The sequence below is a fragment of the Rosa chinensis genome, chromosome 5 (assembly GCF_002994745.2).
Source record: "Rosa chinensis cultivar Old Blush chromosome 5, RchiOBHm-V2, whole genome shotgun sequence".
Classification (NCBI taxonomy): Eukaryota; Viridiplantae; Streptophyta; class Magnoliopsida; order Rosales; family Rosaceae; genus Rosa; species Rosa chinensis.
Genome location: NC_037092.1, coordinates 14,284,670 through 14,296,715, shown reverse-complemented (window position 1 = coordinate 14,296,715; position 12,046 = coordinate 14,284,670). Strand labels below are relative to the sequence as shown.

At 37.0% G+C, this 12,046-nt stretch overlaps 3 protein-coding genes across 3 annotated transcripts; 1 reads left to right on the top strand and 2 right to left on the bottom strand.

Moving 5' to 3' along the window:
• Nucleotides 1-392: 392 nt before the first annotated feature.
• LOC112202345 (protein PHLOEM PROTEIN 2-LIKE A9) lies at nucleotides 393-1,931 on the bottom strand. The gene is made up of 3 exons (XM_024343330.2): nucleotides 1,741-1,931; nucleotides 1,123-1,205; nucleotides 393-968 (listed from the first exon to the last, which is right to left on the bottom strand). Exons 1-3 carry the CDS (start codon nucleotides 1,801-1,803, stop codon nucleotides 593-595), a joined length of 522 nt encoding a protein of 173 aa, XP_024199098.1. The 5' UTR covers nucleotides 1,804-1,931; the 3' UTR covers nucleotides 393-592.
• A 4,239-nt stretch (nucleotides 1,932-6,170) lies between these two features.
• On the bottom strand, nucleotides 6,171-8,948 carry LOC112166514 (uncharacterized protein C12B10.15c). Its single transcript, XM_024303383.2, has 4 exons — nucleotides 8,732-8,948; nucleotides 8,561-8,653; nucleotides 6,935-7,116; nucleotides 6,171-6,394 (listed from the first exon to the last, which is right to left on the bottom strand). Exons 1-4 carry the CDS (start codon nucleotides 8,877-8,879, stop codon nucleotides 6,329-6,331), a joined length of 489 nt encoding a protein of 162 aa, XP_024159151.1. The 5' UTR covers nucleotides 8,880-8,948; the 3' UTR covers nucleotides 6,171-6,328.
• Nucleotides 8,949-9,736: 788 nt separating this feature from the next.
• On the top strand, nucleotides 9,737-11,330 carry LOC112203215 (putative F-box protein At3g52320). Its single transcript, XM_040505735.1, has 4 exons — nucleotides 9,737-9,776; nucleotides 9,939-10,007; nucleotides 10,121-10,168; nucleotides 10,293-11,330. The coding sequence occupies exons 1-4, from the start codon at nucleotides 9,774-9,776 to the stop codon at nucleotides 11,328-11,330; spliced, it is 1,158 nt and encodes a 385-aa protein (XP_040361669.1). The 5' UTR covers nucleotides 9,737-9,773.
• Nucleotides 11,331-12,046: the final 716 nt, after the last annotated feature.

Sequence of the window (12,046 nt, the reverse complement as noted above, 5' to 3'; positions counted from 1 at the left end):
CTCAAAACCCTAGAGAATGGGTTCTGTTAGAGAGGAGAGATCACCGTATAAAAGAAATATATACTTGGTTGTATAATTGATTAGCTCTTTGCATTAATATTTTGGCATATTAATTAGAATACCATGAACACGATACATTTGCAAGAAATATGACGTATATTTCTCCGCTGACGTTTGTCTACGCTATATTGAAAAGAGTTGAAACCTTACATTAATCCCAAACCTTTTTTTTTTTGGTCTGAATATATGAATCCCAAACCGTGACCTATATCATCTGATAGAAGGGCATTTCATAAAATATGTTGAGTTTTGAGCTAGCTACATTTATAGACAATCAATTGGGTCCTTGCATACAAGGAAACTTTTATTTAAGATTCTCAAAACACCTTACATCAGACTATTCTCATCATTATTAAAGAAGTAATCACGTACATAAACGCAAATGTTCTCCAGGTCATCTGGTAACTAAAAAATTAGAAATTTATATTCACCAGCTGAATTTACCTGGAAATCATAATTCCGTATATAAAACCCAAAGTAGAAAATAGTCACACATGTATATGATAGAAAAGACTGCTGATTTCAGACAGGTTCAAGGACTCGCAGTTACTTTTGCATTATAAATCTTCAAGCCTCCCTTCCATTTCCCACTCCACACTTCATACAGACCAAAATGAAGGGTGGTGTCCCTTGTACCAGCTGGAACATCAATGCTAAGCTTCTGGTTATAAGGAATTGTAACTCTCTCGTTAGTCCTATCCTGATCGAGTTTAACTCTTGTCCATTTGTACCTTCCCTTTTTCCCTACCTTTGCCATCAAGAACACTTGTATGTCTTTCCAACCAAATGCATCTCCTGCCAGCCCCACCTCGAAGGTCAGATCATAGCCCTTCCCGGGTTTCAACTCATCAACTGAGCCTGTTACTTCCAGCCATGAGACCTGTACCAGCTCTGCAGGATCCTCAGTCCTGCAAAATGGTACATGCATGCAATATAATAGAAAATGGTTATATACTCGTTATACTGTCCACAACTTAGACTAATCGTACTTTAACAGATAGATGTGGCCAGCAATGAGCTTAATATGCAGGGATATGTAGTACAAATTCTTTTGTTCCTTACCTTTTGGCTGGTATTTTCCAGTAGCGTTCATCATTGCCCCATACAATATTAAGTCCTCGTGGTTTGATACGGTAGTTATCTCCCTGGAAAAAAGAACTCATTAATTCTATAGAAATTATTCTATACACCGACGGTGTAAATGATCTAACACTTATAAGATGATTTCAATCCTTGATATTTATAATTAATATTGTTATTAATACCCTAAGAGTATATTTAATATAATCTAACTATACATACATACATACATACATACATACACGCACATTTGAGTTCCCAAACTACGAATCTCAATCATTTATAAAGTTTAGCCTTGTGTAAAACCTTTAAATGAATGACTCGAATTCACTACTAGCAACATGATGTGCTTTTAACAAGAACATTATGGCAAGAACACAATAAGCAATCTCCAATATTCGTTAAAGGAAAAAGTAAACATTATTCTGCATAATCTCTTAGATGAATTAAATCCAGTGCCAAGACGGTAAAAGAAGGGAAAAAAATCCTATCTGGTAACAATGAATCATGATATATTTATGATCTTACGTGCTTCGAGCTATAAACAAACAAAGCCAAAAAGAAATAGCTATTAAAACAAAAACACGCTTAATTAATTACCTGCTCATCCTGCTTTATGATTTCTTCTTTCTCTGCTTGCCAATGAGGTTTAGTCATAGCCATATCAAAACCAAAGTCTGTTATCTTCTTCCTCTGTCTGTGATATATTATATCCTTCTTTTGCACGATTTCTGAGTATAAAGCTCAATCAGAAATGTGTGTAGGGACGTAGGCTATCAAGTTATTGCTCTGGACTTGATATGAAAGGTTCCTTGGCTTTTTTAAAAGAGGAATATCTTTAAGAGGAATATCTTTGCATTACTTGCAACTAACGGTATTGGAACTCTTTCAACGTGAGGCATGTTCATACAAAAAACTTCAGGGAAATTTTTTTTTTTTTTTTTTTTTTCTTGAGAATAGAAAAAGAAAAAAGATATTGATCTTGACATACGAATATGAAAACGGTGACAGTTTCCATTGGCCTCGAATACATTTTTAGGATCTGATGAAGATTTCCTAGTACCTGAATTTATTGTTTTTCACTTTTCAAAATTGAAATAATTTTGATTATGATTTTGGTATGTAATATTATAAAAGGGAGCCATTCTAATGAGGACTTTCTAATCAACGGTTTGGGAGACTCACTTTTTGATAATATTACAGCAAATCAACTGTTTGATGTTTATGTATACATGAGGAGATCACTTCTGAAAATTTTCTTTCAAATTGTTAATTGTTAAGGTACCGAACTAGATCAAATCAATGGACGAAACAAATCTGTCAAACATGAACCGTTTATGTTCATAATTGATAAATCGTAATTGTGAATGCTTTAACGATTTCAATTTGGTTGAAAAATTGCATAAATGATCTACACATGAATATAAACATCTAACGATTGATTTGAAGAAATGTGATTGAAAAGAGAGTCTCATAAAAAAGTTCTCAATTAATCATCATTTTAATGATCCTCATTAGAAACTATGCTGCCGACATTTGTGTATGGCCTTTAAAACCTCTACTACCGACACAATTAGGGCTTATCCAAACTTCTTAAAGTATTTCACACACACACACACACACACACACATATATATATATATATATATATAATTTTGGATTAAATTCTGCTTACTACCCTGTACTTTCAGGGGTTCGTCAGTTCAGTCCTTGCACTTCTAATTTAATCAGAAAAGTCCTCGCACTCTTCAATTTCATCAAATCGATCCATTTCCTCATCATTCCGTCAATTTCCACTGTTTAGGTGCTGACGTGTCCGGACGCCATTTGATCTGTCAGATTTGTGGGACCTTCCCACATGCAAAATTCCCAAGCTACCCCTCCAATATATCTCCCTCCCCTTTCCCACCCGAACACCTAATTCCCCAGAACCCCGTCTTCTCTTCTTCTTCTTCTCAGAGCTCTTCTTCTTTTCAGCTCTTAGTTATGGTTCCTCACTTCCTCCACCGATCAACATGGCCGGAAGAAGATGAGAGAGAGACTGATAAACAAGAGGGGGTATGGGTTCATTCTTCAACCTCTCATCAATGTCCTCCCTCGCGGCCAAAGATCATGCTCACAGCAAACCTAGAAAATTTAAGTATTTGGGTGTGCGAATTAACCCAATTTGGTTGAGATGAGTCCTCTAGATTCAACTAAGATGCAGAAAAACCAAATCTGAACAAAATTCAAATCAAGATGCATGTAAACCCAACATGAAAATCAAAACCAAAGATATAGATCTCTTCCCAAATCAAAATTTCATTCTTCTACAAAATTTCGTTCTTCCCAAATCCAAATCGGAAGCTCATTACCAACCACACCCAGCCCAAGAAGTTCAAGCTCGTTTGCAGCTCCAACGGCGCATTCCACCCCCGGCCATCGTCTGGGAAGTTCCGCTACGTCGGCGGCGAGACCCGGATCATCTCCGTCGACCTGACCATTACATTCTCCAAGCTCCAGTCGAAGATTTCCGATCTCTCCCCTAACTCCCCGACTCCTGATCGAGCTCCTGTGCCGCCCACACGTCAACTCCGACGACGACGTCCGCCACATGGTCGAGAGAGAGAGCCGAAGAGTTGAGCGACGATCAACAATTCACTTCTCTTCAGGTAACTCCAATTTTCTTCTCTTCAAATTCAATCAAGATCTAAATCCTTCCACCCCTTGTCAGATCCAATTCTTTTCTCCACAGTCAACGATTCACGATCACAACTAGGATCTCGAGTGCTGGATTTGCAGGTGAAAGAAATCTCCGATGGAATGGACGACTGTGCAACATCTCGATCTACGACACGTCGCGCGGAGTAATAACCCCTGCAGCCTCATGTCGTCATAGACCCTGACCTGGGTGGAGGATGGGAAGGCGGTGGTTAAGAAACACAGCGACGAATCGCTGAGGAAGATGGTGTTGAAGCAGCAATTGTTGGCCAAGCAACCGTGTTTGGTCCGTGGGTTTGGTTTTGGTGAGAGTGATATGGAAGTTGGTAGCAATCATGATGAACCCCCATTTTCACTCTCATAGTCTATGGGCATTTTGGGAATTTTACATGTGGAAAGGTTCCACAAATCTGACAGATCAGACGGCGTCTGGACACGTCAGCACCTAAACAGTGGAAATTGACGGAATGATGAGGAAATGGATCGATTTGATGAAATTGAAGAGTGCGAGGACTTTTCTGATTAAATTAGAAGTGCAGGGACTGAACTGATGAACCCCTGAAAGTACAGGGTAGTAAGCAGAATTTAATCCTATAATTTTTTTTAGGTGCGGACGCCGTACGGAATTTTCAGTACGGATTTCCTGTTTTCGACCACTTTCCGGCCACTTTTTTATATCTCAACCGTTCAGTTTTTAGGTCCTAGTGTATAGATCACCTCTACAAAATTTCAGCCAATTTGGTGATCGTTAATGCATCCAAAATTGCATTTTACACGAACGGACCGAATCTGTGAAACCGGAACCGTTCGTATTTTTAATGGTAAATTGCAGTTTTGGATGCCTTAACGATCACCAAATTGGCTGAAATTTTGTATAGGTGATCTATACACTAGGACCTAAAAACTGAACGGTTAAGATGTAAAAATGTGGCCGGAAAGTGGTCGAAAACAGGAAATCCGTACCGTCCGCTCGGTACGGACGTCCGCACCTGAGACAACTGTATATATGTGTGTGTGAAATTTTTTATTTATTATTATTATTATTATTATTATTTTTTTTTTTGAAATAACCCTATCCTTTGGTGTTAATAATTAGTTGATATCAAGTGCAACAAGTAATTACAACTCAAATATTCCTCGTATCACACACGTTCCGCAATCCCACTTACTCACAATGTTCTAAACCACGAATCCAGATTACCTAAGTTTGTTTCGAATCCAATCTCTGGTGTATACAGAAACCAAGTTCCAGCTGGATTTGCCAACCAAATCGATTCATACCGTCATTGAGCTTATCTTGTTGAGCTTCGACACTTCAATGGTTTAGTTGAATGGTGGCCGCTGCTTTAACAAGAAGTTGACGTCCATTGACAACCAGCACCAGGGTTATTCAAGAATGGTTCTTCGTTCTTACCATCACCTTTTCTCTTTTCACCGGCAAATACTACGATTCATTATATATTCAACGCTCGATTCTGTGTCATAGTCCTGTGGGCTGTATAACTGATCCAATAACCAGTCAATGTAATCTAAATACAAGAATCTAAACCTGCCAATTTGATACATTTTTATAAACTTTCTCATATGAATATTCATATGAGAAAGTTTATAAAAATGTATCAAATTGGCAGGTTTAGGCTAGCTTGCATGATAAACTTATTAACCGGAAAGAAAGGTATAAGCCAGCGTAACCTCTAATTGCACACATTACATCAAATGCCTGTGTTGGTCAATTGGTATCCAAATATGCTAGTGTGAGAGAAATGGCGAATATATGAATTATCAAGCGTGAAAGAGATGGGGTCATCGGGAATATGAGAATATACAGAAATAAAATTCATAAAGTGCTTATAATCATCTGATAGACGGGGCACTTTTAGATGGAATTCGTGTACATGAAAACTGGTGTTGCTGCTGACGTAAATCTATCGTTGACTAGTTGCAGTGTAGGTGTGCATTAGTTTGTCATCGTGTTATCTGGATAATTGAGCTAAAATAGTGAAACTAGAGGATTTTTTTTTTTTGCTTCTCTGGGAAAACCTCACAAAACAAGGCAGAAATTTGAAGCCCATATGAAATGCACCAAATTTCTGAAATTATTACAAAGCTCAAGAAGTTTATTTAGAAAGTCTTTCTTAATGTAAACAATATATGGATTTTAAGACACCTTGCAAATTTGTAATAACTGCTTAGACAAATTTGAGATGCTGAGACACTGGAAGGAATATGTGGACTTGTCAAAAGGAATACTGATTATATTTTAGTCTTTTATGATTGTTTAGACTATATGTTTCACTTGTAAAGGAAGAAAAAATAATTTGTTGATCATCTCTACCAAATGCAATGAAATCTTTAATTTGAAGATGTGAATGTTCATTGACATGTGATATTCTATTGCCAATTAATTTCATCAATACAGATCTTACAAGCAATCAAAGTCCTTTGTACCCAGAGCTTAAAGAGATACAATGCTCCTTGCATGTCTTAATCAGTTCAACTTTTCCAGAGCAGCGGATGCAGAAACCAAATCTTCTGCTGCTACTGGTTCATGCATCTGCAGTCATATATAAAAACATAAGATCTCATGTACAGTAGCAGGTAAACAGGTATGATCTATTCTGGGTCAGATAATAGAATTACATAAAATTCATCAACACCATGCAATTTTTGTTTCCCTTGTAGAACACATTTCTAGTTCAGAACTTGAGAGTTCACAGATATGATCTATTCTATAACAATGAAGATCCAGTTAACCACATGCAAGTACATTCCAGCTCACCGAGTCATGATAGGATTACTGATTTCTGGCAGACCTGGCACAAATATTTACTATCCATAAAGCTAGTTCCATATCAATACAAAATTCTTCTTAAGCTGAATAATGTTAAATCAACATATGAAACCCTTGAAAAACATGTATACCAGCTAAATTATTGACAGCCAGTCATCAGTAGTTCAGCTTAAGTATGTACAGTGATAGATCAACAATAGCCATACACAAGACACATGCCGTAAACAGATGTATCAAGATTTACCGAACACCATACGAGGTTTTTTCTTGTTTGGTCGATACATATGAGGTGTTCATACTTACAGTTTTTGCTACAGCAAGCCAATGAAAAGAACGCAAGAATGCATCATCCTGCGAAGGAAGGCTGTCATGATTCCAATATGTAATGTTTTTATATTTGGCATTTATCTCCCAAAAGTTTGAATTCCCTTCAGATATATTTGAAGCTTTTCTCTTGTCAAGACTCTTCTTCCCAAGGACAAATCCTGCGAGGCAATACATAGTAAAGATGATCTATTCAAAATTGGAAGATGGTTTACATCATTCAGAAATATCATCTGTTATAATCTCATCATGGATCTGTTTACAGTATTCATGTTTGGTTATGTTCTTGTATGCATATGTATATATGTTGAACAATAAGAAGATCTTACTGTAATAAAGCAGAAAGTAAAGGAAAACAAGTAATATAGGCTTCCCCATGATATACTAAACAATAAACACCATCTTGAATTACCATGAGCATTACACTTCCATCAAAGCTGTGCTGCTTGTTTTGCAACATGAAATACAGAGGCATATCTTTCGGCTCTTATTAAAAGACACCTTTCAATAGTCTCTGCCTAACCCACACATCTCCAATCTATGCAAATATGGAAATAGTAGAATTTTTAAGGTCTGTCACCCACAGCCGCATCAGACATTGATAAAGAAAAATCCTAAAAGTTACATGGGTCAGATCGCATATGCAAAGGTAACTGTCATATTTTGAATATTAGTCTCCAGAGTGATTTCTTTGTTGAGTAGAATTACTCCCTCAATCTCTAGTTTCTTCTACGTTTCTTATCTGGTTGTTCTTTTTTTAACTCTTCTGCTACCACTCTATAAGTTTGCACTTCCTCACCAGCACATTGCCTCAGTGGCTTTAAGAGAATCCCAAAAAATTATAATTGCAATAGCAACAATATGCAAACACTGCTTTGCAGTATAGGCCCTAGGTTAAGGATCCCAAGAATGTAAAACATCATAGGGATATTTTCGATCAGACAAGCACCAGTTATTCCATCCAGCAATCACATGCAAACTTCCCATCTCTTTACGATATTCAACCAATTCTCCCTACCTTTACATCAATACCAATAAAACATCAGTTTTACCCATTTACTGTACAGGAAAGGTTCCAGTAGTAACCAACTACCACTTGCATATATACGAAGGACAGAATAAACTATAAAAAGGAGCAAAGAAGGAAAAGGTTGGCAATCCTAGTTCAAACACAATGCCGAGTGATGAAATGCTTGGTGATAAATGTATTAAGCTGATTTTAGGCCAAACAGCAAATTATAAAGAGATTCAAGCACCAGGTAATTATGAGAGCGCCTTGAAGAAAAACAAAAGAAACCAACAACTAAGCCTCCATACTCTTCCTCATAGCAAGCATTGACATATTGAAATTAGTCCAGATTACCAATTATATAGGATAATATTTACAACTTACAAAGAGTTGCCGTTTTGCAACCTAAGATATATAAACTTTGAAGACTTACTTAGCACCATCAAATAATCCACCTAAACCATCAATACAATAGCATTCAGATCTAAATAAGCCAAAGCTAGAGAGACAAAGTAAATGAGACACATAATCTAAAAGCTCAAACACCGCAAACAGGATACATAATTTACAAACCCAAAACAATCACAAACACACACCAGAATACCCATCTGGGATGGGAACGGATGCTCCCAGCAACTTCCTTCCTCGGAAACAAGCCTCCTGCGTCTTTAGGCCCTCGGACTCCATTCCTTCATCAACCCCAACAAAAACCCATCACTCAATCAGTCCACACAAAGTGAAAGCAGCGATTGGATAGAACAAATTACCAGTGGGTTTGGGTTTGAAGTAGTCCGAAACGTCACAAGGGCCATTGTATTTGATGCAGCAGGGGAGCAGGTGAACCTTGCCACTCAAATCCACAGTTTCTTCTCCATTTCTTCTCAGATTTATGGTCCCTTGGATACCCTTGTCCATTTTTTTTTTCCCCCAATTCTCGCAGGAAAAGAAGCCCTAAAACCCTTGAATCGCGCCCTTCATCTTCGAATTCTGATACATATGGGCCAACTTTCCCGCTCTTTTTGCAACCTTGGATAGGTGGGTTACATATCTTGGGCCTCAGTTGGGCCACCGAACCATCAGCATGTCTTGCGGTGGATCTTGGAGGGCAAGTCCAAGTATTCTGTAAATAATTAATTGCCCTTCAATCAAAGTCGAGCCAATTGTTTACTATCTTTTTTTGTTTTTGGCAAGTTATGGAATTATTTTACAAAAATAATCTACGTGTTTTGCAAAATAAATAATTTATGTCAATTTCTAGAGTACATCTGATGTATTGATTCTCCATGTTATAATGCATCATCTTGATCATTGGTGTCAAAATAAAGTTTATAATTTGTTAACTTGTTACTTAGGCTCTGATTAATAATTTATAATTATAAAGATAAAATTATTTATTTATTTATGTTAACAAAAATAAAACCTAAAAAAAATTATAAACTACCTACCCCATAACTTGTTAGAAAAGAAAAAGATATTCCAAATGGAAAAGACAAATTCGACACTAGGTTGTTTGCAATAAGGTATGTTCTAGTTAACTACTGAGGTGTTTAACCCTAGACCATATATTTCTTCTACTTATCTGACTTGATTTGGTTGTTTTCATATGGTAAACTAATTCTTATATATTTGTTTTGATTTTTTCCTATATTTGGTTATTATCAGTCAGGAATTTAAAGCCGTATACCATGTTTTTCGATCTTCAAGATTTTTTTTTTTTTTTTTTTTTTTTTGAACAAAGCGATATTCATAATTGCAGAGCCATATAATACAGTACTGTTTCTGCTGAAACGATTTGGATCTTTGTCAGCCATGGTAAGAAAGATACTGTCTCCTGTCCAGTTATATAGTAATGCATAATTGCATATTCATCAAAAACTAAAGAGCCTCGTTAACACAAGTTTCTTATATATTCTTCTCTAATATGACTTGGTGATGGTTAGATGTTAACTTATGTTCGATCTCTTGTAATTGCAGCCATCCACAAAGGATTGCTGTGAGTTATCTGGTCACTCCCACAATGTAAATCTGAGACAAAACCAGGCGGTAAGAAAATTTAACACGAGCTACGAATAATTATATATATATATATATATATATATATATACAGCTGAATGGAGATTTAATTCTATTAGTAAATTCATCAATCTTTTGGATAGGGGACAGTTGACACTCAAGCTAGGGCACTTTCAATAAAGAGAAAGAAGGTAATAAGCATTTCGGTACCTGAATTTTAAACTACTACTCGTCAGCCATTTTGGTACCTCCTTAACTTTGCCCTTAAAAAATAAGGGTGAATGATTTCAACTAACTTTCCGTACATATAAACAGGTATCTGATGCAGTACCAGAGCTTCCTTTTGATATAATCACTGAGATTTTGAGCTGGTTGCCTGTAGATTCTTTGCTAAGGTTCAAGTGTGTGTGTAAAAAATGGCGTTCCTTGCTTCTAGACTACAATTTCATTGCAAAACATATGGTTCGAGCCAGTCCTCTGCAACTTTCCCATAAAAAAGAATGGCAACCTAACAAATTGATCTGGACCATTCTTTCTGGGGCAAACTTCAAGCTTATCTCAGGTGTGGCTGGCTTGCTTCTGGAGGAGAGTCTTACTTCTCGAGTTTCCCGAATCAGAAACTTTGCAACGCATCAAGTACTTTACTTGCCTGATGCACATGGGGAAACTAGTACAGTGGGTTTTGTTTTTGATTCATCCACTTGTGAGTGTAAAGCGGCATGTTTTCATTGGAAACAGGAGGGTGACACTGGCAATGAAGTAGGCTTTAAAGTTCTAAGTATCGGAAAGGATGATCAATGGAGGACCCTGAAGCTGCCCAAGCAAAATGGCAAATTGTTCGTGGCACGATATTTTACAGCAACTAACGAAGAAGGGGCCGCTCATGCGGTGGAAATTATTAGAGATGGACAAGATTTCAAGCTAGAAGTTCAATCTGTTGATATATGGAGTGAATGTTTCACCATTACCACTCTGCCCCGGGGAGCTTTCTTAGACTTGAAAAGAGTTGCAATTTTCCGTTGGAATTACTATGTAGCTGTTGCTGATATAGTAGAGGAATCCCTTAACGTCTTGGTGTTGGAAGACTTCAAGAAACACAAATGGAGGAAGATCATTGTTCCCTTGAAATTCTTGAAGGACAATCCAGGTTTAAAAGATGAGATTCGCCCTCATCAAGTTTGGTTAAATTACCTCCGGTTGCACAATGCAGTGAAAAAGAATATTCTCGTGTATGATATGGAAAGGAAGGTGATCAAGGTGATCAAGGTGACGCATACCAAGTCTACGGAGAAAATATATGAATTCCGAAAGCCAAGCCTGGTTACTCTCAAGGGAATGAAGAATGAATACTAGGAAGCAGTCATTATTTCAGTACCGTGGATTCTTTTTACTATATGTTTCTTGTTGTATTTCTAGAGAGGTTTGCTCCTTTTCATTATTATAGCATAGCTACAGGAATTCTGGAAACAATTAATTATTGGGTGTTGATGTTGGTTTTGATGATTCAAGTGTGGGCTAATTAGTTGTTATGTTTTGGCAATAAGGTATTTGGTCTTGTTTTGGTTGTTACAGGCAAAGTCTACTTGAAACAAACTTGGTGGTTACTGCTCAACTTGGTACAGTTGGGCAGGCTTGTCTGCCCTGCTGGGGATCTGAATCGGATTAGAACCACAAGTACGTAAACTTATGATCATGAGCAATTATCTTAAGAACAGGCAACATATTAAGAGTTCTCAATTTCACTTCTCAGTTACAACCACAATGCATACAGTGCGACACTGCTGGAGTAATTGCCTGGGATACTTCACGGAACAAAAGCTTATCTAGTATCGAATCTTTTATTTTGAATCAAAATTTCTGAAAGGTCTCTTCAATGTGAAAAACCATACAACTGCATCATTATTTTCTTGACATACGAAAGCTCCGAAAACTAACTAGTGAAATACTAAAATGATATAATAACAATCTTGCAACATCAGCTTCTACATGAGGCATCATCCAACCTGATTAATTATCATGTCATTATACTACCATAGTGCCTGCTACCATGTTGCATTGGGTATATAGAC

Bases quoted from the DNA above. Each gene is read 5' to 3' on its own strand.
- LOC112166514 (XM_024303383.2), bottom strand. From the start codon at position 8,879: ATGGACAAGGGTATCCAAGGGACCATAAATCTGAGAAGAAATGGAGAA. The intron at 8,654-8,731 runs GTAATTTGTTCT...GGGTTGATGAAG, and splicing joins CTTCAAACCCAAACCCACTG to GAATGGAGTCCGAGGGCCTA. The intron at 6,395-6,934 runs GTAAGTATGAAC...ATATGACTGCAG, and splicing joins GGCTTGCTGTAGCAAAAACT to ATGCATGAACCAGTAGCAGC.
- LOC112202345 (XM_024343330.2), bottom strand. From the start codon at position 1,803: ATGGCTATGACTAAACCTCATTGGCAAGCAGAGAAAGAAGAAATCATA. The intron at 1,206-1,740 runs GTAATTAATTAA...TCTTTTTTCCAG, and splicing joins TCATAAAGCAGGATGAGCAG to GGAGATAACTACCGTATCAA. The intron at 969-1,122 runs GTAAGGAACAAA...ACCATTTTGCAG, and splicing joins TGGAAAATACCAGCCAAAAG to GACTGAGGATCCTGCAGAGC.
- LOC112203215 (XM_040505735.1), top strand. The intron at 10,008-10,120 runs GTAAGAAAATTT...TCTTTTGGATAG, and splicing joins ATCTGAGACAAAACCAGGCG to GGGACAGTTGACACTCAAGC. The intron at 10,169-10,292 runs GTAATAAGCATT...ACATATAAACAG, and splicing joins TTTCAATAAAGAGAAAGAAG to GTATCTGATGCAGTACCAGA.